Below are 26,051 nucleotides of genomic sequence, written 5' to 3' on the forward strand. Positions count from 1 at the left end.
ACTCTAGTAGAAGAGATGCATATGTAAACAATTACATATAATTCAAGACAGAATGGGAAAAGAACTTTGATGAGGTTCAGAGCTTGCCATCTCTACTATAATTAACAGTATCAAAGTACAGAACACAGAATTTCTTGATGACTTCATATACGAAATTATATTCTATAGATAGGGAGTATTTTAAAATTTTTCCTAAGAAAATCCAGTGTTTTATTTAAAATATAGTAATACTACTTTTTGATCTGCAGGCTTGATTTTTAGTGTAAAAGCTTTGGTTTGTTCAAAAAGAGCTTTGGTTTGTTCTTTCTAGTAAACCATAAATACTCATTTGCACATATGTATTTTTTAAACTTCATTTATTTATAATGACTTGCAGTTTGCAAGCTTAAGATCTTTGTATGTAGTTTTAAATTATTAGCATGAAAAATCTCAAATTTCAGCACTCTAAAATTATGAGCCAGGGTTAGTCGTCAAGAATAGGATAGAATTTTAAGATGAGTGGCAAGGAAAAAAAAAATCCCACTTTTTTGAAGTTTATATTATGTTGTTTTTGAAATGAAGTGAAAAGAAATACTCCTTAGATTTCTTTAGCCTCAATATTTATCAAGAATAAAATCAACCTAAGGCAGAATCTTTAAGAATCTTTAAAAAAAATTTTTTTTAAGATTTCATGGGTTATCTCTAAATCAAATTAGAATAAAGTGAAGTTTTAGCTCAATTATTTTTAAAAAGTAATTTCTCAGATTTTTTTTAAAGCTCCTGGAGCTTTTTGATAGTGAAGATCCCAGAGAACGTGACTTCCTGAAGACTGTTCTGCACCGAATTTATGGGAAATTTCTTGGATTAAGAGCATTCATCAGGAAACAAATTAACAACATTTTCCTCAGGTAAACTGGTCCTATATTCATATATAGTACTTTTTTCCCCCTCCGTGTGTTTTTATTCTAGTTCCTTTAGATTAACTTTTAGTATCTGAACTCTCTTAACCTTATTAGTATTTGAGTCATTTTGTGGGTGTCATTTGATTGCATGTAACTTTTTAGAAACTTGCAACCTACTTCTCGTGTAATGAAGACTGTTTTTAATACCTAATACCAATGTTCATATTTAAAATTTATTGAATTTGTCTAGTTACCCATTTGAGCTTTTTGTTTAAAAAAATAAGTATAAATACTGTTAAAATAATTTGATCTTGAAAGTACTTTCATTTGTTTTTCTGACAAAGCTAAATTTATATGGAGCCTGTATTTTGACTCCTTTATAAATGATACTGTGTTAAGTAGTTGCTTCTGATGAGATTTAGCTTTAATATATCCACATTTCAGGTTTGGTTGGTTTGTGTTAATGGGAAATCTGGCAAAATTAGGCTGGCATTCCTGTGTTGTAACAATTAGAAACCAGTAACAGCGGTCTCCCCTGGAGAGAGCATCTCTCTGCAGGTCTCTGTTCTCCTCCTCGCCTGTGCTACTTTACTCATTTAACACCTCCCCTGTCCTGTAGGCATTTGAGTTTTTTACTTCCTGCTTTAACAGCAAGCCTAATCTTGGAAAGCTAGGCAGCCTGTATAGTTTAGGTTTTGCAACACTATGAATAAAAATGTTTTTATGATACATGGGTCCTTTTCTCTTGGATTTTCCTATGGGTAGAAATTTCCTATTTTGAAAAGTATTTCCTTGAGAAAACCCATCTTTCTTTTAAATTTTTAAACAAAATAAAATATTCCAGGTGAACTAATATTCCATTATCATTATGGCTAGTTTTAGCAAAAGAAGTTACTAATTTGGGACAAAATAGTTTTACAAAGAATTCCTGAAGCATGCTTGTATGTTTCTTATAGTTGCCTTTAGGACTGATTTCTTGACCTTCCTGCCTCTTCTCTTAGTTTAGTTTACTAATATTTGAGTTTTTATTATATCTATCTTTATTTTAAATTCAGGTTTATATATGAAACAGAGCATTTCAATGGTGTTGCTGAACTCCTTGAAATATTAGGAAGGTAAGTCAGTTTTTTTTTTTGTTTTTAAAGAGATAGCTTTGAATGTTTTATGTATTAGAATCCTAGCTGGGGTTGGAGAAATTATTTCGTATTTTAGAGTTTAAATATAGAGCACAAGACATAGTTTCTCAACTGAATTCTTTTTATAGCTTTTAAGCGGTCAGCATATTCAAGTACTTGCCATGCAAGACATCTGTTTTAGAATAGGCCGCCTGCTTCTGAAGCTGTGGCATGTTTTATGCCTGATCTTAGCAGACCGCCACAGAAATTCATAGGATCTGATTGGGAAGAAATGAAGTAAACTATAATGAATCTTTGATAAACTTATAAGAATTCTTGTTGAGACATTGATAGGCCATTCTTAATCTATCTGTTCTTTTCAGAGCCTTTTAGTTTACGTGAACATTTTGCCTTCCTTATTCATCACACAGCAGTATTAACTTGAGAAGATGAGGCCCTCTCTATTTATAGTTAGAGAATGATTATGGAGAAAATACTTAATTTCAGATTTTTCAGCAAAGTAGGGAAACTTCAGAGTTCAGAAAATATTGGAAGTTTAACAGCATTGTGATACTGATCTCCCTGTGGCTTTATGTAGGAGAATAAAGGCAATAATGTATGAAGTGATGGGCTTTATAGAAAATAAAGACAAATTATCTAGTGGGACTTTAATTGGCAGTCCCAGTTCTCTTTTTGGGACCATTGAATGACTTAGAGGAACCAGACAAGTTTGAAGATGGGTAAGTCATTCAATACCAGGACTGAAGCAGAACACTGTTCCTTATATACTCATGGATATAATTTTTGGAAATGAAGTAGTAACTACTTAACCCTTCCCCCTGCCTTTTTTTCCCTCCAGTATTATCAATGGCTTTGCATTGCCACTGAAAGCAGAACATAAACAATTTCTAATGAAGGTTCTTATTCCTATGCATACTGCAAAAGGATTAGCTTTGTTTCATGCTCAGGTAAGTTTCAGACATTTCAAATCAAATGAATATTGTTTCAGACGCTGATATAAAGGCAGAGAAATGGAGAAATATTGAGGAAGGAATTGTAGGTATAATTAAGCAATTTGCTTTATAAATTGCTCAGGGCAAATTTTCATTATAACTTAAAAGTATTATGATATTTAGCTTTATTAAATAAGCTCAGTACACTTTAAGTATAAATATAGGAGAGATAATACCAAGTTTTCCTCTTTTCTGGTCTGGGCCCTGACTTTGAAACTAAAATGTTAGCTTTAGTCCTATGTTTCACTTAACTTTACATTCAGAAGGTAACTACTGAAAAAAGAACATCTTTTTTTTTAACCTAGAAGTTTCTTTCAAGGTTAAACATCACACAGTTGTGAGTATATACATGTTTATGTATTGAGATACAGAGTAAACTTTATTAAAATGAGGTAGTCATTTTTGTTAACTAAATATAAAAATCCGGTATCATTGTTGTTTCATTTAGTAGTATTTGTTAACTATCCCTTTCATTTTAGCTAGCCTACTGTGTCGTACAGTTCCTGGAGAAGGATACTACACTAACAGAACCAGTAAGTGGTCTATTTCTTTGGGTTTTTTTTGAAGATTTTATTTATTTATTTGACAGACAGAGATCACAAGTAGGCAGAGAAACAGGCAGAGAGAGAGAGGAGGAAGCAGGCTCCCTGCTGAGCAGAGAGCCCGATGTGGGGCTCGATCCCAGGACCCCTGAAGACATAGGCTTTAACCCACTGAGATACACAGGCGCCTCTGGTCTATTTCTTTTTATTTCTCTAATATACATTGTAGTATTTTGTTACAGCTTTCTTTATGTCCTTGTAAAGTTGTCACACAGTAGTAGTACTAACTTTAGAGTCATTTAGAAGGAATGTTAATCTGCATTCAAAGAACAGTGTTGGAAGGGGGAATTCTGTCAAGTTAGAAGTTGTGTCTTAAATAACTTAAATACAGATTAATGTTGAAGTGTGTGATGACAGGATCCAGTGACTACAGTGGAATTTTATATGCATATTATCTTCACTGATAATCTTTTTATTCATTCACTTTTTTAAAAGATTTATTTTTAGAGAGAGAGTGCACATATGAGCTGGGGGAGAGGGAGAGAATCCCAAGCAGATTCCCTACTGAGCACAGAGCCCTAAGTGGAGCTCAGTCCCGTGCTAGAGTTGGATACCTAACCAACTGAGCCACCCAGGCACCCCCTCATTCACCTTTTTAAAATTAAAACATACTGTGAGGGTCCCTGGAGTTTTGTTTTGTTTTTAGAAATAGGATTTTCCCTCTTAACAATGATAAACCATATGATAGGGGTTGAAAACGTTTCCTTGCCTTTGGCGATCAAAATGTAATCTTGGGATAAAGGTTGTTTATGAATCGACAGAGCAATTCAGTCTTTGAATTCTGCTATTTGCCTGCAATGAGAAGATTCAGGAGAGAATAAAAATGTTATTATGAACACTGAAGATCCAAGGGAAAAAAAGACAGGGAGAAAATAGAAAAGTATGAAGCAGACAAAACAATCTTTTAACATTGATGTATTTTGAGTGAATATTTTCAAGGCATCCTAAATCTAAATATTTAAACTAAGAGTTCTTGAAGAATAGCAAAGGATTTGAAGGATTTAAATAAGGTTTTCTTTATTATAAAGTTATTTAGGTTATCCCTACGCATGCTTGAAAAGTTTATGAACTTAGTGTTCTTCCTCTGACTTGAACCTCCTATAAAGGAACATATTTCTTCACTCCCTAATACTTAGAGTTTTTGAACTTTTAGATTTGCAGATCTTTCTGGAAACAGCAAAAAACCCGGTTTCTAAAGACAAATCAGGAGAATTAGAAGCCTAGTACTTACATGAAACCACATAAACCTCTAAAGTGAATTAAAACTTTAATTCACTAAATTAATTCAGCTGAATTAAAACTTGAATTCACTAAAGTGAATTAAATCCATGGTGCTTCTCCTCAGAATTAAGACAAAACCCATAACATAATAAGTCATGGTTCATAACTGAATTGTAGATAGATATGATTTAAATATAAATTAATATGGGGTGGAAAAGGGAGAAGATAGGTGATTTCTTTTTAAAGAGTAGATTGGGGAGAGGGATAATGGCTAGATAAAGGTCTCTCTTAGGTGAGCTGTGTTAACGGAAATAGAAACAGGATGAGAAGGTAGGAAGGTAAATGTCCAAAGGAAAAGTTTTCAACTCCTAAAACCTGTAGATATACAGAACTCTGCAGTTTCTACCATAGACCATTCAGCACCCAAATTATGGCCATGATACTTGTTTCAGCCTTCATACTCATTCTCTAGAAACCTGGTATTCGTATAAAGCGTCTCACAAATCATAAATAAGATATAGGTACCTATATTTTGTGTGCCTCTATCTTCAATTGAAATTATTTTATTTTCTAAAATGGAAAAGACTATTATTACTTCTGTTTATGAAAATAATTTGTGTTAATTTGGTTCACACAATATAAAATCATAAAGTACAAGTTGGAGGAAATTCCTTAAAATCTTGTCCCCTAAAAGATAACCATCTTCGGTGAATATATTCCTAGAAATTTTTTGTATGCATATATATGTGTGTGTAGGTTAAACAGTGGGACAGTGCTAATAAGGTTTTTCCACAATGTGGCTACCTCTCCATATTAATCTGTTTCATTGTTTTCACTGGTAACATCAAGATTCCATTATATGGCTTACCGTAACACACTGAATCTTTATTAATGAATACATGAGTAGTTAAAACATATTGCTGGGTGAGGGGATGTTTAGGATGTTGGAATTTTTCTGTGTCCTATCTGTGATGCTGGTAACAAAGAAAAAATTCTATGTGTGTATAAAAGCCCTCAGGATAGCACACACCCCCCAAAAAAAAAAATTACTGTATATGGATTTTTTTAAGTATTTAATTTTTAAAAACTTTTAGGTGATCTGAAACTCATGACCCCAAGGTTAAGAGTTGCATGCTGTACCGACTGAGCCAGCCAGGTCTCCCATGTATATAAATGTTTAAAAATCATTAAAATTAAAACCATGTTGCTGGGTCGAAAGTACATTGAAATTTTTATATACTCCAAGCTGCCTTCCAAAAAGTTTGAACAATCTAATATTCCAGTCCAGAGTCTGAAGATGCCTTTTCCCTCACCCAGGCCAATGCTCAATATTAAGCTTTAACATTTTTGCTAGTCAAGTAGGTGTGAAATATTTTTTAAAGATTTTAAAATTTTCCCTTTTAACTTAAAACTGTAATGAGTTGAACTGGAATTTCTGGAATAAGGTATAAGGGGACAAGTAGTAGTGGTCTGTTAGTATGTAGTTAACACTTGGTTTAATATAAGGTTTTACAACGTGTTCACTTAAATTTATGATCCCTTCCTTGTATTTTGGTTATCAAGATGGTGCTAGCTATGAAATAAATTGGGAAGCTCTCTGATGGTTCAGATGGTTTTAAGTAACAGGAATCCTTTGTTCCTTAGTTTCTCCCTAAAATAACTTATCTCCCCCACTCATTATCGTGTTTTTATTTTCTTACTAATGTAAGTAGCACTTACTATTAAAATTACTTCTATGTTTAATGGATAATCTGAGTTTAATGGAAAATCAGGGATCTCATCTGTCTTGTTCATCACTGTACTTCTAGCATCTGAACAGTATCTGGTACAAAGGTACTCAATAATTATGTTGGATTATTTAAAAGTATAAAGCTGAGCAGTTAGATATGAAATAATATTAATCTACTTCAGACTGAATATTGATATAATCACAATTGCTAAGAATTCCCTGGGGTTAACCAACTTCATTGCTTAATTTGTGCTGAACTTTTCCCCTTTTGCAGGTGATCAGAGGGTTGCTGAAATTTTGGCCAAAAACATGCAGTCAGAAAGAGGTAGGTTGTTCAACAACAAAAAAAGCACAATTTTATTATAATTTTTAATCTTAGGGCTAAATTATAAATCATGCTTCTTGGGGTGCCTGGGTGGCTCAGTCGGTTAAGCATCTGTCTTGGGTTCAGGTCATGATCCCAGGTTCTGGGATTGAGCCTACATCAGGCTCCCTGTTCAGCAGGAAGCCTGCTTCTCTCTCACTCTGCTGCTCCCCCCTCTCAAACTCCCCCCACTGGCTTCTCTCTGTCAAATACATAAAATCCTTAAACAAAAAACATGCTTCTATGGGCTGGCTATATTGTCACTGCCACCAAGCAAGAGGTGGTGGTCTTTTGGGAATTAGACTTGGTGGGAAAGCTGAACATTATAGTAAATTGTATATATAATCAAGACCTTAATTTTGTCCACTGTGTAATTTGTAGGTTAACCTTCTCATTTGTAGTTTTGTATGTTAACATCATGTAATTTATGTTTCTTAAAAGAAAAATTTTTTAACCTAGGTGAATGTTTTTAGGAGAAATTGAAGAAATCTTAGATGTCATTGAACCCACACAGTTCAAAAAAATTGAAGAACCCCTTTTTAAGCAGATATCCAAGTGTGTATCCAGTTCCCATTTTCAGGTATGATATTTTCAGTGAAGCCATTTTTATACTATTATTTCTTTTTTCTCTTGAGTTTTGACATTTCTAAATGTCTTCTTAGGTTGCAGAAAGGGCATTGTACTTCTGGAATAATGAATATATTCTTAGTTTGATTGAGGAGAACATTGATAAAATTCTGCCAATTATGTTTGGCAGTTTGTACAAAATCTCCAAAGAACACTGGAATCCGTAAGTGTCTTTTGTGTTGATGGTGTTATTCTTGTGTTTGTGTTTTTTCTTTTGATCTAACTCATGAAACCTATACAGACTTGGAACAATATTATTCCAAGATTAACATCACAATGCTGTTCTATTGTGTACTTGATATACATACAGTTAATTATTAAGTTCTTGGTTTCAATTTAATCTCGCACTACTGTGTGGTCAAACCCAGGTGGGGAGACCAAGCCAGTTTCTGCAGAGGCGGCACAAACCTCATGGGTTAGCACTCGCAGGGAGAGAGAGGTTGGAGCGCTTAAGGTCACATCAGCAATGTTCAGATTGTGCATGTATTCTAACCTCTGTAAAACCCTTATCCTACTTTCTATTTTTCTTACAAGTTAGTCTTTTTTTCTTACAAGTTATATTCTCATCTTTTACTACTGTTAGCTTGAGACAGTAGACTATAGAACAGACATGAAAGACATTTTAAGAATTTAAGCATAATATATAAGGCAGACATGAATTTTGAAATCAGACCATCTCTGTCGCCACTGGCTGTGTGACCCTGAGCAAATTATTAAACCTCTTGCACTTTAGTTTATCATCTCTAAAATGGATTAAGTGAATCAGCCACCATTTAGGGATGATAATGTTACATTTCCTGTGACCCAACACTGCTGATTTTCATTTTAGGACCATCGTAGCACTGGTATACAATGTGCTGAAAACCCTAATGGAAATGAATGGCAAGCTTTTTGATGACCTTACTAGTTCATACAAAGCTGAAAGACAAAGGTATTTGGAATTTTTAATTACCAGGTTATCTATACATTTTAGATTAGTTGAATGTGATTCAATCCAATAAGGTTTCTTGCCCAAGTTAAAATTACAGTGTTTAAGTCAGTTACATCTAGACTTTCAAATTGTAATGCTCAAACTCTTCTAAGTCCTTTCCAAATAAAGAGGTTTCCCTGCTGGTTGGATTGCAGTTTTGATGTGGATTATAAATCCTGTTTCTCCTTCCGAGCCTTAGAGTTCATCAGTCTGGCAGCACCTGCATCATGAAATACAATTTGACCTATGTATTTATGAAAATCGTTTCTCCAGATGGGCTTCCGCAGCGAGCTTTACTCCTCCGAGGCTCTCTGCACAATGTTTAATAGGGCTAAGTTGCCCATTTTAACAAAGTGGTATCTTAAAAGTTCAGCATAGTTCTTTTTTGGTCGGAGGGAGCTCACATAGTCTGCTTCTGGCTCAACTAGGACTATTTTGTTCCTTGCAACAGTCAATATTTTAGAGATGCTAACACATAGCAGCATTGACAAACCTGCCTAAGTGATCACCTCTTTGGAGAACTTCATGTATGAAATAAATGAGAAGAAAGTGATTGTTTCAAACATGAGTAACGGCTCTGCCTCCACCCACCCATCATTGGAGGATAATAGCTACCATTTACTTCTAAGAAGTTTATTACCTATTGTTTAGGAATTTATAGTCAAAAGAGATCAGCTTTTCCACTCAGGGGTTTCCTGTGGCAGGTGGAACAAGAATAGCTCTTCTTCAGGGCCATCCTAGTGTCCCTCAGCGACTCTTTTTATTAAAAAAAAAAAAAAAAAAAACAAGCACCTTTCAGGCAGGAAAAGAAATTAGGTATATAGTTTCAACTTCAGGAAGCAATGGGGAAAAAGATGATTAGAATCACATGAAACTTGTATATTTCACATAACTAAGAATCATCATCATATCTACAAAACCCTATCTTTATGACTATATGAACCATGTTCATATAGTCCTTCACAATAATTGGGCCCAAGTTATTCAGAAGTGTTTCTTAGATTTGAAATTAAACAGTTGAAACAAAAAATATTTTGAATTTTGTTTTCTTGACTGGTTAGTGGCTAGAGAGAGGATTCCACCCAGAAGTGGCTGCGGCCTGACCTCACAGCCACCCTTCAGTCTCCGGAAAAGGATGACCATCGCGGCTCCAGTGGTTGTAAGAGGGTTAGGTGAGAAAGTGAATGTAATGAGGCACAGATGACAGTAGCAGTCGTGGGTGAGAACATGCAGGGAAAGCAAGGAGTGACTCCGAGCTGGTACAGGAGATGCATAGAGGTGTTAGTCACGCAGGACAGTGATAGAATATTAGGTGCTCCAGGTAATTGGCCTCAAAATGCTTCAGAAAAGGGATTTAAGGGAAATGTGGGTGAATAATATGTTCCCCAGCAATCTGCCAAACAGTAAGTTCCTTAAAGGTTTCTGACTACAAAAATTTTGGTTTATCTACAGAGAGAAAAAGAAGGAATTGGAACGTGAAGAATTATGGAAAAAATTAGAGGAGCTAAAGCTAAAGAAAGCTCTGGAAAAGCAGAACAGTGCTTACAACATGCACAGTATTCTCAGCAATACAAGTGATGAATAAAAAAAGCCCACCACCTCTGTTGGATAGGCAGTTTTGTACACTTTTTTGAAATATGTAAAAATTATGAAACAAACCTCTCAGTATAATATAATTAAAAGGCCAACTTTTTTTCTGGCAACTGTAAATGAAAAATATGGACTAAACATAGCCGTGTGCTCTTATCATGGCCACAGTATATTGTAACCTCTGTCTAATCATGGATTTATTGTGTCACTTCTCAAGTTTCACAGAAATGAATGAACTTTATCATCTATGATATGAGTGAGATAATTATGGGAGTGGTAAGAATTATGACTTGAATTCTTTTTTTGATTGTGTTGCACATAGAGATAGTATTCTGCTCTGTATATTTTCCCTTTTATAATGTGCTTTTCACATTGCTGCAGACCTTAGTTACATCCTGGGAAAAAGACTATTTCCTAAAACAAAACTAAGGTGTAATCCTTACCCTTCTCTTTGTTGCTCCCAGAAATATGATGGGGGGAGTGACCTGCCCTAAGCCTGCCTTCATTAGAGATATTACTGCACTCTGGAATTTGAGCAGAAACTTAAATCTCCAGACTTTTTAAAGCACAAAATATAAATAAAAACCGGGAAAGTAAACCAAATTCTTCAGGTTGTTCCTCATGAATATCCCCCTTCATCTGCAACTCCCCAGGGTGGCGAGCCCAGATTCACGGAGGCACCGCAGGTGAGCACCAGCCTGCCTCTCAGTTCATTCCTCCTCTTTCTCGCAAAGGCTGAAGGCAGGACCTTTCCAGTCCTCACACCCTGCCCTTCCTCCAGTCCCTCCTGCCCCAGGGAAGGAGGCTTTGAGTCCCACAATGTGGTGACGCAGAGCGCTCACTGTCACTGCCTGGCTTTATTTAAAGGAACCGCAGTAGGCTTCCCCTGTAGAGTTCTTGACTCTAGAAAGGTCTTGTATGTTTTCACTTGGTCAAGTATTTCTCACACCTTTTGTTATGAGTACCATTCCAATCTCTACTTGCAGTTGTGTGGAGAACTGTTTTGTAATGAAAGATCTTCACTGGGGGATTGAGCAGCATTTAATAAAGTCTATGTTTGTATTTTGCCTGTGTTGTCTTTGCTTTTTCCAGCTCCAAGCTCTGAGGCATCCAGAAGCAGCCTGCTGCCCTTACGTTACGTTCATACGACACACACGGCCGCTGCAGCAACCCACCAAACTACATCGGTTTTCCAGAACACCTGCATAAAATTCTTAAGTTTTAGGACATCCTTTCATCTTTTATGTCTCTGTTCAGAGAATAGGTTCAAAATACCTTAAGTGTCATTTCAATTAAAACAAGACCCCAAGAATAAATCTCAAAATTTATAATGAACACTTCCCTGGGTGAGGTTCACAGAAAGTGTGGCCAGAGTCGGAAATGAGGCATTAGTGTAAACTTTCCACTCTTGCATTCATGAAAAATTCTAGCCTGGGTCCTGCACACAATTCCAAGGTCACTGTGAAAGCAACTCCTTTCACTCGCTGAGGCGCCCAGAGAAACTCCCTTTCGGTACACGGCTCTGTGCGAGGGTCTCATGCAGCGCCTTCTCCCGGCTGCCCCGAGCAACACGCTCGCACCAAATCGGCCAGCCCGTGCTGCTGCCCGCAGGGGGCAGCCCAGGAAGGCAGGGGTGAGCCTACCACGTACAGAACACAGAAAGGCTAGCCCCTACCCCTCCAGAAACGGACGGTTAGGTCTAAATGTCAGTGGCAGGTTTCTATATTTCTTTCACTGGAGAGCAGCCACAGTGCTTCCGGGCAGGCTGGTTTTCTCTTTGACAAGCTAAAAATGCTCACTTCCTAGCTGTCTGCTTATTCTAAAGCACATGTAAGCAGTCTCGCAACTTTCCACAATATAGGAAATGCAGTTTGAAGTTTTAGTATGTTCGTTTGAGCAAATTTTATGAGTTAAATACTAAAGTGGTGTGTCATCTTTAGAGATACTATAACATGCACACACACACACGTTTTCCAGTATTAAGGTAAGCTCTGCCTGCCTCTGCACTTGCCTTACAAGTAAGACTTAACAGAGACAAGATCTAGGCTCACGGTTGAATGTGCACGCTTCTGTGGCAGAGAGTACTAGGGAATATTTCTTTGCACCAGTTTATCTTTAACAATTCAATCGAATAACAGTGTCTTCCTGAGTGAGACATGAGTGCCCCACTTCTACACTGGAGTTTTCCCTCTTTAAATTACTTAAAGCCGGGTTATAAAATGCAGGAAGTGTTACCAAGTCCTCTTTAGAAGCAAAGGGCATGTAAATAATTTGAAACTCTTGGGGCAATTTCCATAACCTTAAATCACCCCATGGCTACTGCGTGAAAAAGATGGAGTACTCACCTCTGTCAAAAGCTAGGCTGAAGGCTTTGAAGGTCACGCTGAGTGCCCCTTTCTCAGATGGGTGCTTTGGTAGGGCAGGAACAGAGCACAGCTTATTCAGGGGAGTACATCTGTCACTCTTCCCCACTGGGCCACCTGCCTTTCCTTGGACACAGTCATGACGTAACTTGGGAGTCCAGATTGTCCACCTGGGGAGTCCGAGCTCATGAGGCCACTCGCTTGGAGGTCACAGAATGAAAGCGTACTGGTGCCTGCCGATCGAGTAGACTCATACTGGCACACTGACTCCTTTTGCATTAACCTAACTTTTATTTACCTGTTAATAAAATCATCAAAATACACTGAGTAGACATCTCCTCTGCACACATGTCCCAGGGCTTCTGCATGTTAATCACTGCGCGCTCATACCCGCATCAACAGATACTCGAGCCAGATACTCTAGTCAATCCTCAAGATATCTTAGCACTACTTTCTAGAAGCTTTACAAAAGTCCCATTTAAAATTTAAAAATGAGAGAACATGTCAGAGGCTGGATGATGGAACTGGCTGGTGACGCCGGACACAACGGATTCTGCCTTGGGTACAGGCTGCAGAGGGCTCAACGCAGAACCTGCGCATCTGCAGCCTCAGGATTTGGGGGAAAAAAATCACACTCTCTGTCCACTTTATAAAAACCTTGGGCGGGGGGGGGACTAAGGTGAAGTGTAGAGCCTGGATTATCCCGTTAGAGCTTAACTATACACCAAACCAAGTAAGGCAGCTTCAGAAACCTTCAGAAAACCTGAGACATATCTAATTCTGTCTTCCACAATCCCTAGTCATATGTCCAAAAATGTTCATTAATAATTTAAATACTTAAATAGGTTGTAGGTTATCCACTGGATCTGCTCCATTAGGCTCTAAACATCCTCTTTCGGGGCCAGGTGAGAAGCTGCAGTCTGGCAGGCTGGTCCTCCCAGCGAGGCCGTGGCAGGTGGGCACAGGGCCGCTGGCCGCTCCGTTTACCAACACAGAAATGACGAGAACTTCCATCGCCGGGGGCAGTTCTACCAACACCACGAGGCCACCTCAGCTTATGTGGTTTGCTGCCTGACCTCTTTTTTTAAGGTATCTCTTCCTAATTTTGATCATCCACTTCACACTCAGTTTGGCAAACTCTGCTGCTTTAAACAACGCCAGGAAGGCCCCACAGAGAAGGGCGATTGTGTTCCAAGGATTGGCGGTGATTATCTGGAAAAGAGCGACACATACAAGCTTACCGGCGTGCTTCCTCTCTGCTTCCGAGGTCATCCCAGCGTCCTGGTCAGAGCCTCGCACCCCGCGCCACACACGGCGGGAGGGGCAGGAAGAACGCCTGGTCCCAAAGCTGCCGTGGCTGTACTTCCTTCTGACTATACTGTGCAGAGCTCAAGTTTGAGAAGAAAAATACTAATCCCTTCCTCCCCTAAATGGATCCTGAAAAAAAAAAGTTTCTTAAAAAAGCTCTGCACAAATTAGATACTCAGTACTGAGGTTTAAATTTCTGGCCTCATCCACAGTAAGTGAACTTGCTGTGGGACCAGCTCCCCCCAGAAATGTACCCTCTCCCGTCAGGTCAGTTCCTCTTGTTTTCTTCCCACCTCAGTTAGGCCAACTTGCCCTCCGTCTGGTCCAGGGACAGTCCCCCGTCCTGGACTCCTACCTCCAGACTGTGCCCTCGGACGCCCCCGGCCTGTGATGCTTTCCTGCTCCCCAGCTGTGCGGGCCGCTCCCAGCTCCCTGGAGCTCCGCGCTCTGACCACGAAGCCAAAACCGAGACCTTCATCCCACAAAAACACTGGCGGCCACTTCCTGTCTGCGACGAGTCCCTCCAGAGCTACTCAATGCCGAAACCCTTCCAGGCTCACGTCTCCTCTTGCATTTCTGAGTCCCTGGCACGGGAACCACAGCACCTCCAGGTCAGCCAAGCAGGGTGACCTTGGACAAGGGGAGCCTCAGGGCTCCTGAGTACAAAACGGTTCCCCCAGCGCCACTGCTCAGGGCTGGCCCCTCTCAGGTGTGGCCTTTCCTCTGCCAATGGGTGCCTCCGACTGAGTAACAGCCTAAGTCTAAAACGGCTCACGATGCAACTGATGGCGCAGAGCTGAAGGCGTTCGCTCCTCCACCCCGAACCTGCACTCCCAGAGCTGCACGCGCCCCTGCGCACGTGGCTCTGACAGCCCACGATGTCCAGCAGGGTGGGACACTAGGAGCAGCTATGGTCACAGAAACCCTCCATGCTCGGGTCTCAGCCACAGAAGGCACTCCCCTGAAGCCACAACCACATCAGGACGTTTGGGGAATTATCTAGCATTAGACTGGGGACCAGCTCTGGTGATGGTGTCTCCCTGGACTGTTCCTTTAGCAAGACTGTCCCATCATTCCTACCCTCCAGGACGGAGTCTGAGAATCTGGCATTAATTGACACACTGTTAATTTTTCTTTGTACCTTTCTGCTCTGACAACAAATAATAAGGATCATTATCCAACAGAGACCCATTAAAAAAAAAAGGGATTCCAAAAGCTGTAATCTAGACCTTATCTTAATGCAATTCATGCTTTCTACTCAGTTCATTCACTTAACATTACTCCCAAGCAAGGACTCTGCACTAAGCACCCCGCCGGATGGTAACAGCGACCATGAACAAAAGATGAAGCCCCGCCTTCACAGGGCCAACTGGCTAGTGACAGCCACTGAAACACCACACAGAACACGAATGTCATAAATGACAAACGAATTTGTGCTGCGAAAGGAGACAAGGACAGCCCACAAGGAGGAGTCGGTACCCTGGCGCAGGGAACCTGCTCTTGCGACCCGAAGTAATACTCACGTCTTGGACTTTCTGGATGAAAGGATCTTTCCATTCAAAGACGACAAAAAACAACTGAGCGCTCCTTTCGGCGGCTGGCCTCTGGTCATTGTAGTTGACCACGCTGGTCTGGGACAGAGGAGAGAAAGCAGGATTACCTCCTCCGCGCCCCTCCTAGCCTGTGTCGCAGGGAAGGAGAGGGCGGTGAGGGGACCTTGGACCGGGGCTCCCTTCACACCACTTTCTGGACGGACAAAGCCAGAAATCTCACAAACAACATCCCGAGACTGGTACCAGCCGAGACCACCCTGGCTTCCAGAAGCCCCTGGGGAAACGAACAGGATGTGGGACGCACAGTGGGTGTTCTGGGTCATCACCAAACGGCCACTGGGCATCGGACTCAGAGCTAAACTGTACTCGAAGGACCACATTAGGCATAATTAGAAGCCAAAGAGCCTCAAATTTCAAAACACTTGATCTTAAAAGCGGAGTATTTCGACCCTTCAGGTCTCTAGGGACAAAGTGCAACCTCCCAGACCTACGCGGCTGTGCGTAGCGGGCGGCTTGCTAAGATCTGGTGCGCCATCCCTGAACACTCCGCCTGCTGCCACGGGGAGCAAACAGGTCCCAGGGAAGCCGCCAGGTCCAGCCGTGGGGCTGCGTCCACCCTGACCTCGCCCCTTGCCCCACTGTGGGCAAAGTGCTGACATCACCGAGGTGTGGGAGGGACTGAAGGAGACGATACACATGTTAAGTATTGTAAACCTTAAAACACTTCATAAAAAAAACTTTCTCTTGTTCAACAGAGTTCAGGTCACCCACCAAAAGCCTTCCGGTTTAGACAATAATGAAAGCACAGACATTCTGAGATGTACAGATTCGCTGGGACTTTGGTCCCCTTGGGCTCCTCCTCCTGCGGGGGAGCTGGGCAGACAGGCGGCACCAAACTGCAAGGGGAAGGTACCGGGTACCCTTTTCTCAGCCACTGTGGGGACAGATGAGGGAGGTCCTAGGGGCTCTTGGAGAAAAGTGTGCACTAAAAATCTAGAATGTGATGGTTAGCTGAAAACTAGGAAAACTTTAAGGACCCATTGCCAGGGGAGTTGCCACATTCTAGGACAGGAAAAAAGCCTTTTTTTTTTTTTTTAAGATTTTATTTATTTATTTGACAGATAGAGATCACAAGCAGGCAGAGAGGCAGGCAGCGGGGGGGGGGGGCGCTGGAGAGGGGGAAGCAGGCTCCCTTTTGAGCAGAGAGCCCAATGTGGGGCTCGATCCCAGGACCCTGAGATCATGACCTGAGCCGAAGGCAGAGGCTTAACCCACTGAGCCACCCAGGCTCCCCCAAAAGCCTGTCCTCTTGAAGAAAACCGGCTTTAAGCCCTTCCCAAAGGTCTCATCTGGAGCAACCGAAGGTCCCAGGGACAGGGAAAGGGCATTGGCTTCTGACAGCCGCGTCGGTGGAGTCGGTCCTTCTAGTCCAACCCAGCCCTTCCCGATGTCCAACCCAGTGGAACATCTCCAGGGAGGAACAGTTTTCTAGAACAGACCCATCTCCTCGCTGCCTCTGCAAGCACCCAGCCACTGATACACAGGATGGGGGGCTCTGGGTGTAGATGTAAGCAGGGGGCAGCCACGGCCAAGGTGGAGGTCCCAAAGGTAGGGGTGCGGCCTTGCTTTCAGTGGTGCCTGACAAAGAGCCCTGCTGTGGCAACCGCAATGCTCTCTTCCTCCATCCCCACGGCCAGGCCTCTTCCCCGGGTCTTCCCCCGTCTACCGCCGGGACCGCGGCCGCAAACTCCGGGGCACCTCCGGGTTCCAGGCCAGCGGGTGGAAAGCCTTCAGTCACACTTCCCATTAGGCAGTCACACTTCCCATTAGGATCATGTTTTCAGCAAATACCCTCCATACAGAGACTCTTTCAAAGTGATGTAACATTGCTATTACTGTTCTAACATGACACGCCTTTCAAAATATTCAGAAATAGCAAAAAGGATGATAAATTAATACAAGGAGAAAGCTAGGATTTCTCCCCATGCATCCCAACGGATCCTCACGTGCACAGCCTCAGAGGCCTCCGCATCTCCTCCTCCCTGGAGGTCTCCCGTCTCCGACGCGGCCGGCAGCCTCCGAGGGCCGAGAACCCAGGCTGTGTGGGCTGAGTCACCCGCTCTGCGAAACGCAGGCATCTGTGCTTGGCCCACGTGTTTGGTGGGGACCGATGGTGGCCCAGGGAAGGGCCCGGGGAACACGTCTCCTCCCTGGCACGGGGTCCCTTCTACTCTGAAGACTGCCCAGAGGCCATCTCTTCTGCAAAGCTCCTCTGCACCCCCGAATCGAGGGAGGCGGCGGCCGGCAGGGGACAGCAAAGCCAGGGCCACCTACCTCCTGCCGGAACTCCACCGCCTCCCGCCCGTCCTCTTCCTTCGTCTTCACCAGGGACATCTTGACCCACGTGCGGAAGCCCCCGGAAAACTTCCAGCTGGAATAGGCGCTCTCGCAGGCCTGCATGAAGCCCACCCTGTCTGGGCTGGGAAGACACAGAAGAAAGGGTCCAGTTAGGCCCGACAGCCGGGCTCGAACTCCAGCCCCTGCTTCCAGCGGGCTCCTTGGCTGGCACCACTGGGGGCGGGGGGGGGGGGGGGGGGGCTCACTTCCTGCTCCCTTTCCAAGCTCCGTGTCTGGCTTTGCACACGCAGGGAGAGCTATCACCCGGCTCGAGGTGGCCTCTCATGGGGGGAGTCCCTCCTCCTTCCCACCTGCTCCCAGAGCACCGGCCCCAAGTCCGCAGCGGCACCCGCGGGCCTCCCCTCCCCAGACGGGCCCCCATGGCATCTGCCCGGCCGGCGGCTCCAGCAGGGAGGCCCGAGGGAACAGCGGCAGCAGAAGGGGTGAAGACGCCACAGCAGAGGCCCCAGGTTCCAGAAGGACGGAGCAGGGGTGTGTGAGGAGGGAAGATGGCCCGCAGCCTCAGCCAGGGGAGCGGCCTCTCCTCCGTGGTGACTGCCACCCCACTTCCCTTCCGGGGCGCCCTGGGCTCTGCAGGGCCTGGAGGCCGGAGTCAGGCACGTGAAGAAAACACTTGCAATCCCAGTGCCCACTCCGGGCCCCAGAGAGGGCACGGCCAGGCGCCCCCAGCAGACAGGAACTTTCATGCCCGTATTGAACACACACCGAGGGCTAGACATGCTGCCCTGACAGCGCAAGGGACACCTGGCCCGGAGCCAGGGACTCGGGGGCGCACAAGGTCCCAGCAGTGACAGGACCCCGCTCTCGGTCCGCGGGTCCGGACACGCGCCACACCAGACCTGCCGCACTTCGTAAGACCAGGTCTCCGGGGCCTCCGGGCTCCAGGTCAGCCCCTGGGCCGCCGGGTCCTGGCCGCCCCGCGTGCCCGCCCCGCCCCCGCCCCGCCCCCGCCCCGGGAGGGGCCAGCCCGCTGCCGACTGGAGAGGCCACCTGCGCAGGAACTCCTGGAAGGACGAGAAGAGGAGGTAATCGATGGCGCTGAAGTCCTCGCTGCTCTGGTTCAGGCGGAACTGGAGGAAGACCAGCTCGCGCTTCTTCACCTCGCGGGGCCCCTGCACAATCAGGGCGGATTTCTGCAGACACACAAAGGCCCGAATCAGCCTTGGGGGAGTCACGGCTGCTCTGCCCTGGACACGTGCGACCGGAAAGCTCCTCGCCCGGCGGACCCCAGAGGACCCCGGGCCACCCGGGCCGCTGTCTGTGCTCACTCCCCTTCAGCCCCGCGGGGCGGCTCTCTGGGCACCGCTGGACCAGAGCCGAGAGCAACTGTCCTCTGTCCACTTTTCTTAGCGGCTGCCTGAGCTAGGGGAGCCCTTCACTTAGGAAGGACGCTCGGGGGGCGGCTGGGTGGTTCCGTCCGCCGAGCGTCTGACTCTTGATGTCGGCTCTGGTCACGGTCTCAGGGTTGTGAGATGGAGCCTGAGTCAGTCTCCCTGCTGAGTGGGGAGTCTGCTGGAGAGTCTCTCTCTCTGCCTCTGCCCCTCCCCCCTGCTGATGTGTGCTCTAATTGATTAATTAATAAAAAGGATGCTAGCTTACATCCATTTAATGTACAAATGTTTTCTTCCAGTCTGTCACTTTTCCATCAAACTTTGTGTCTAATGTCATTTTTTACATTAAGCTTTAAATCTGATACAGTGATATCTGTTGATCTTTTTCTTTATGGCTTCTGGGTTTTGCTGGTCAAGGAAAACCAAAATTACATCAATGGTCTATATTTTTCTTACTCTCTCTTAAAGAAAAAAAAAAGAAAAGAAAAGAAGTGTGTGTGAGAGAGAGAGAGCATGGTAGCGGGGGTTGGGGGGGAAGGGCAGAGGAGGGGCAGAGTGAGAGAATCCCAAGCAGACCCCCACTGAGCACAGAACCTGACGTGCAGTTCGAGCTCATGACCCTGACTGGACCACCCAAGCACCCCCTCCTGTATTTCTTTAGACCACTTTTTTTTTTTTTTTAAGATTTTGTTTATTTATTTGAGAGAAAGAGAGAGATCACAAGTAGGCAGAGAGTCAGGCAGAGAGAGGGGGAAGCAGGCTCCCCGTCAAGCAGAGAGCCCAATGTGAGGCTCAATCCCAGCACCCTGAGATCATGACCCGAGCCGAAGGCAGAGGCCTAACCCAATGAGCCACCCAGACGCCCCTAGAACACCTTTTAAAGGTTTTACATTCAGACACTTTATGTGCCCGGCTTTCAGTTTTGTATCTGGTAAGAAACAGGGACCTGCGTCCCGCTCCCAGACAACGGGCAGATGTGGGCTTGCCCCCCGGGTTTACACAGTTCTGTCATCTGACCAGGCAGGTCCCCTCCGCGGCGCTGCTCCCTGTCCCCAAATCCAGCGGGGTGATTGCTGTACACGTGCTCTTCTAAGAGGACATTTTAAAACTAGATTGTTAAATTCCATGGAAACCTCAACTCGGACTTTCAACGGACGACCTGGATTCGCAGGTTAACTTGGGGAAAACCATCTTAACGCCAGTCGCTGTTATCAACGCTCCACAGACACCTGGAGAGCGAGCGATGTCAGGCACAAAGCGTCGCGTCGCGCAGACACTCACTCTAAACTGATGAACTGTGCTGTTCAATTCTTATCCTCACTCCTTTTGTCCATTTGGTCGGTGAACGTGAGAAAGAAAAGTACGGACTTAGTCACCCTTTAAGGCAATGGCTATTTCTTATTTCTAACAGGTTTTGCCTAAAATACACAAACGGAAAGCTGTCCGGCACACACAGATTTCTGACTGTTGCATCCTAGTGGACAGTCCTCTATTTTTCCATCCGAAATAAACACCCCTCCTGGAGCCCTTTGATCCTGGCTTTCCAGGTCGACCGACAGGAACGCCGCCCTCACTCTGCCTGCCTCTTGCTGCATCTTCCCGAGAGATCTTGGTCCTTTCCATTCCCAGCCCTTCCGCGACATGTCAGTGGCAGCAGAGAACGCGAACTGTTCCATTACCCACTTCCCCAGTCCCTGGACTCAGCGGCCTGGCCGCGGCCGCGAGATCAAGTTCCTGGAACATGCACAGAAGGGACTCAGGGGACGCCGTACATGCCCGTCACCGTGAGCCAGGGCTGCCCACGAGGCCCGAGAGCCTGTCCTGCGATGGCAGAGTGACGGACAGAGGCCATCGCTAGCCTCCCCGCGCGCCCCCCACCCGCACGCCCAGTGGATTCCCAAGAAGCAGACTCCTCTCTGGCCGCAGCCGCGGTGTCCATTAGGGGTGCGTGGTTTTGCCCAGCAGCTCAGGCTAGTGTCAGCCCAACACACAGGGAACGCTCTGGAGCAAAGCGAAGCAGGCAAGGGCTTGCCATCTGGACCCAGGGACACGGCAGGTGGTGAGGAGAGGAACGGGTCCTACAGCCTGGAGCCTGGCGGCCCCCCCCTGCCGTAAACATCACTGAACAGAACGGAGACTAGGAAACACAGGGACGGGGAGCCTGATGAAGCGGGTCAGGGGAGGCCCCCGGTGGGCCACATGCACACAGACCGGTCAGGACGCAAACAGCCTGAAGCCGACCCATTTCCCAGACGTTGCGCTGCAAACAAGACGGGCGGAGGTGGAAGCAGGATGCGAGCCAACCTCCAAGGTGGGGGTCGGGGGGGGCGGGCCACACTCTCTGATGTCTACACCAGGCACAGCCACCGAGGACCTCCTCCAAGGCCCAATCTGCCGGGAGGCCAAGGCCAGGGGCTGCGGTGGGGCACAGATGCCTCCAGCCATGGAGCTCCCTGGGGACCTGCAGAGACACCACAGCTGCCCTGGGCTCAACACGGCTCCATCCCCACAGGCGCTCTCCTGTGCCTGCCTGGCCCTACCTCCCGGCCTCACGGCCCTACCTCCCGGCCTCACGGCCCAGAGAGGCCAGAAGCTCTCCCAGCTCTCGGCTACGGACAGCAACGAGCCACAGCCAGCCCCGCTGGAGACGAACCATCACCCGGAGCCGGATGCACGCACGGCCTTCAGTGCCATCTCTGTGCCAACGACTCTCCTTGAGCGCCCTCACTTCGGGGGTGCTCAGAGCGGGTCGTTAAATTGTGTAACGAGTGCAATAGGTGCCGCCGGCGCCACCAGGTCTGGGGACGAGCACGAGGGGCTCCTCAGCGGCACTGCTCAGCTGGGGACGGCCACCCCAAGACCCCCGCGCAGCCCGGCCATCCAGCGGGGTTTCCCAGAGCAGGCGGCAGGAGTGGGGATCCGCACAGCGTTCCTGGGGTATATCCTGCTCCTCTTAACGTTCCTAAAAAGTACGTTTCCCTTCATCTAAATTAGCATCCATTCCCCACCCTACAGAGTCCATTCCACTGGTCCCTCCTGGTCCTCTTCCATGCCACTGGTTTCCCGAAAACGTCTAACGAGCCGAAACTCTCCACTCCCACCTGAAGGACAGGCCAGGGCGACAAGCACAGGTCCAGGGCGCAGGTGCCCCTCGGGGTTCACTCATGCCTGCGCTGGCCTGCGGCTGGCACTCCGGGGCCACGGGCAGGCAAGGCCAGCAGGCCGCATACGTGGCGGATTTCCCTCCTGGGAACAGAGCCCTCTCTGGTACCTGGTGCCCCGTCGGCCCTGGGGGCCCATCTCGAGCTCTGCTCCAGTTCTCTCGGCTGCCCTGGTGCCCAGCAGGGAAGCTCCACTGAGCCTCCACAGAGAATGTTCTTACCCAGAAGCAAAAGTCATGCCCTGCAGCTCCCCGTGCCCCGGGAGGGCAGGAGGCCCAGGAGGCCCCACCAATGGACGGTGCCATGATGACCGTCCCGCCCGCTGCCCTGACCCCTGCCCTCCGAGCCAGCGGGTGCGGAGCTGGGAGCCGGAGGGAAGGCTTTCCCCTCGCCTTCTGCAGGGTGGGGGCGGCATGCTGGGTCCAGAGACCCGATCTGTATTTCACACCAGCCCAAAATGTCTTGTCCACTGGTGATACCTGCTCTGGGTTCGTGGGACTGTCATGGAAACGTTATCTCACTCTAGTTTCTGCCAGAGAGGGAGCCATCTCAGCCCAATCTTAGGAGGAAGCCCAGGACGAATGTGAACAGAACCGTCCCGGCCGGACTGTCCACCTCCGACCACCCCAGGAGCCACAGGTGAGCCCTTGTCATCCGGCCTCTCCGCAGCTCGGCCTCCCGCCGCGGGGGGTGGGGGGCACCTGCCCCTCCAGACACCCGCAGCTGCTGCCTCCACCTTAAAGCCCCTTTCCTTTCTTTGATCTGGAAAACCTTTACTCAGCCCCGTTCAGTCCTCTCTGAAACAAGGGCATGGGATGCAAAAGAGAAAATTTACATATATAGGAAATTCCTTCCCTGCCTTCCAAACCCTGTGCGGTTGCCGCCAGGGCCGGGGGTCCTCGTTCCCAGACCAGCTTCTTCACGCTGGCCTGCTTACTTCAAAATACGGCTTCCAGGCCCCGTCCCCAGGAATGAATGCTTCCGTTGGCCCCACGTGGCAATTGTGTTGGGGCTCAGGTACAGGACTCATGCCACGACACCACACTGGCCTCAGCCTGCAGCCCTACATCCTCCCGCCAAGGACGGGCTCATATCACACCATCGGGAACCCCCGAGGAGTACCCGGAGAACGCTAAAGCCCCCACAGCCCCCTGCTGACTCAGGCCAGCCAGGCATGGCTGTGACTCCACCTGGGACAGCCTCATGGTTGCCAGGGGCCACGGGCCTGCACAAAGGGAGCAGGAGTGGCCTCGTGGCAGACAGAAGACAGGGGGCCGCGGGGCACCAGGCTGACCGAGCGGCCTGCCCAGGCCTGGCGCGGGGGAAGAGGCGTTACCAGGGTCTGGTTGGAGAAAGGGTCCGTGTAGTTGATCCTCTGGGTGGTGCAGTCCATGTCACCCGGCTGGCCGGGGCTCCTCAGAGGCGGAATGACCTCGTAATAGTGCTTGCAGCTGAGTAGCTGGGCCTGACCCGGGTACAGAGCAATCCCTAGAGGGCACAGACAGGAAGAAGGGACTGTCAGAAGTCATGGTCCCTACCCACACCCCTAAAACCAAGTCACACACATTTTTTCACTCCAACCAACAACCCCAGTTCAAGACTCCTCAAATGACAGCAGAGGAGGGAGAAGAAGAGGGTTTTGGAGGGTGGGGAGCCACAGCTTTCTGCTGCCCTCAGAAAGCCCTACTCTAAAGGAAGACACAATCCCCTTCCCAGAAAGTCCCTCTCCTGGCTGGGGTGCAGGCTTCCTGGCGCCTACACCAAAGCTCACCCTATTTCCCGGCCTGTTCAGCACACTCCGAGGGGGCTTCCATGCCAGACCCTGACCATGCCAGCCCCCCACACCACCAACCACCCGCACACTGCCTGGGAGGTCCCCCGCTGTGGGACTCCCCACGGCTCACTATGCCTCTCACTTCCTGCTCTGATGTGGGGGGCTCCAGGTGTGATTCACAACTCAATGGTCCCTCCCTCCCCGCAGCCAGAGCACCTCATTCCAGGCTCTCCTGACGGCAGCCATCCGACCTCGGTGGCAGAACACCCAAGAGCGGTGTGTGGCACCAGACACAGGCCGAGCTCAGAAAGAAACACCCGCAGATCAAGGGACCAAGGCAGACCCACAGAGAAGAGGCACAAACACAAGACAGGCAAGGATGGGTGAAGACACTGCGAGCCGCACACTTTCCAGAAGCCCAGGCAAAGGCCCCTGAGACTCTGGCTTTGCCCTGTAGCCAGGCCATCCAGAGGGTGAGTCGGGCATCCTGTGGGCAGAGCAGGTGCACACGGCCGGTGCGCACAGCCAGAGCCCTCTGAGCTCCTGCCTCCCGGTTCCTGCCCACACTTTTAGAGCCCAGGGCCAGGCTCATGGCCCTGAGGCAGACATGACCCTCTATGGCAGGGATGGCTCCTCCTCAGGGACTCCCCCCAGGCCCCACTGGGACAGGGAAGACAGGGAGCCCCCTCCCCAGGCAGGGCCCCAGCCACGTCTGGATGGCTTTACCTCCCCTGCCACCCTTCACCCCCCCGCTCTTCATCACCAGCCTCGATCTGGAGCCAGGCTAGACACATCCTCTCCAGGGAAGCCCTCCGCCTCCCTATACTCACCCCTGCTCCTGTTCATCCCCCTCCCAGAAAAACTCTCTCTTCTGTCAAGGCCGGGCTCAAATCCGGCTCCGTGCGAAGCCTTCCTTGCCCACCCCACTACGCAGTGACCGCACCCGGCCCCGTGCACCCCTCCGCTCTGCACAGGACACGCTCTGCTGGGTACTGACAGCAGCTCCCTGGGCGCGTCCTCTACACCCAGACCGTGCCCGGGTCCGGCTGCGTGCTATCCCCCGGCTGTCCAGCACAGTGGGGGAAGGCATCGGGGGCTCCTCTATAAGCCGGCGCCCCAGACCTGGGCCCCGCTGCCCGTCCGGGGCAGGGTCTCTACCTGGGGCGTCATAGCGATCCACCTCCTTGTAAGACACCGACATGACGGGGTGCTTGAGCTTCTCTCGGAAGTCTGTGATGGTCTGGTAGACCAGGAAGACGGCCACGGCCATGAGCAGCAGGTAGATGAGGATGAGCAGGACGGAGAAGACGTTCTTCAGGCAGGCCTTGCTGAAGCGGATGCTGCTGGAGGCGGACTCGCTGTCCAGGGCTGAACAGCAACACCAGACGCGTGACCCAGAGCCCGGCGGCAGGTGCAGCCAGAGGCGGTCGGCGACCTCCCGGCCCTTCCCCTGCTTTAGCAAGGAGGCAAGTCATCCGCACCCCCAACCCTCCAACCATGTCAGCCCCTTCCCCCAAACCATAACACGTGGGACGTGTCAACATTCACCAGGCACTTACTGTGCCAGAAAGGGACCTCTGAGCAGGAGACTGCTACTCTCTTTAACACTTCTTTCCTGTCTGGAGGACAGAGTCACAATCCAACCCGGAAGCCGGCCCCAGCCCATCTTTCTGGCCTTCTCCCTCACCGCTCTGCTCCTCCAGCGCCTCTGGCTCCCGCTGTGCTAAATGACTTTCTGCTCCTCTGGGGTGCAGAGCCCCCCCCTCGACCCCGGCCCCCCCCCAAATCTATCCATCCCTGTGCTTGGCCTGAAGCCCTTTTCCTCCATGACTGACTCCTAACTCACACTTCAGGTTCTGGTTTAGAAAGACATCTCCTCGAGGAAGCCTTCCCCGACCCATACACTGGATGGAGGACCCCTCTGTCAGTGCTGCCAAGGCACCAGATGTCTTCTCTCATCACTCTGCGACCTCACTGTCCATCGGGACGTCTTCCCACCTTCCTCATCTGTGAACTCATGAGGGCAGAGCC

The 26,051-nt window shown here is 47.7% G+C and overlaps 2 protein-coding genes across 13 annotated transcripts in view; one reads left to right on the plus strand and one right to left on the minus strand.

The window, feature by feature from the left end:
- Window positions 1-11,174, plus strand: part of PPP2R5A (protein phosphatase 2 regulatory subunit B'alpha) — a 63,240-nt gene extending 52,066 nt beyond the window's left edge. Inside the window, exons 5-13 of the mRNA XM_045084707.1 lie at window positions 757-887; window positions 1,937-1,996; window positions 2,856-2,964; window positions 3,489-3,542; window positions 6,836-6,888; window positions 7,388-7,505; window positions 7,588-7,715; window positions 8,382-8,483; window positions 9,975-11,174. Coding sequence (XP_044940642.1) covers window positions 757-887; window positions 1,937-1,996; window positions 2,856-2,964; window positions 3,489-3,542; window positions 6,836-6,888; window positions 7,388-7,505; window positions 7,588-7,715; window positions 8,382-8,483; window positions 9,975-10,107 — 888 coding nt within the window. The 3' untranslated portion in view covers window positions 10,108-11,174. The remainder of the gene's footprint in view (window positions 1-756; window positions 888-1,936; window positions 1,997-2,855; window positions 2,965-3,488; window positions 3,543-6,835; window positions 6,889-7,387; window positions 7,506-7,587; window positions 7,716-8,381; window positions 8,484-9,974) is intronic.
- A 1,572-nt stretch (window positions 11,175-12,746) lies between these two features.
- The window catches only part of PACC1 (proton activated chloride channel 1), a 163,655-nt gene continuing 150,350 nt past the window's right edge, over window positions 12,747-26,051 (minus strand). For 11 of the 12 annotated variants that reach the window (XM_045084701.1, XM_045084700.1, XM_013058466.2 and 8 more), the window contains 6 exons: window positions 25,179-25,388; window positions 23,583-23,734; window positions 18,745-18,887; window positions 17,671-17,815; window positions 15,307-15,414; window positions 12,747-13,687 (listed from right to left, as the gene is read on the minus strand). In XM_045084701.1, coding sequence (XP_044940636.1) covers window positions 13,526-13,687; window positions 15,307-15,414; window positions 17,671-17,815; window positions 18,745-18,887; window positions 23,583-23,734; window positions 25,179-25,388 — 920 coding nt within the window. In that variant the 3' untranslated portion in view covers window positions 12,747-13,525. The remainder of the gene's footprint in view (window positions 13,688-15,306; window positions 15,415-17,670; window positions 17,816-18,744; window positions 18,888-23,582; window positions 23,735-25,178; window positions 25,389-26,051) is intronic. The other variant, XM_045084704.1, reaches the window with a different exon arrangement.

This window comes from Mustela putorius, unplaced genomic scaffold (assembly GCF_011764305.1).
Source record: "Mustela putorius furo isolate JIRA1106 unplaced genomic scaffold, ASM1176430v1.1 tig00000785_pilon_pilon_pilon, whole genome shotgun sequence".
Taxonomy (NCBI): Eukaryota; Metazoa; Chordata; class Mammalia; order Carnivora; family Mustelidae; genus Mustela; species Mustela putorius.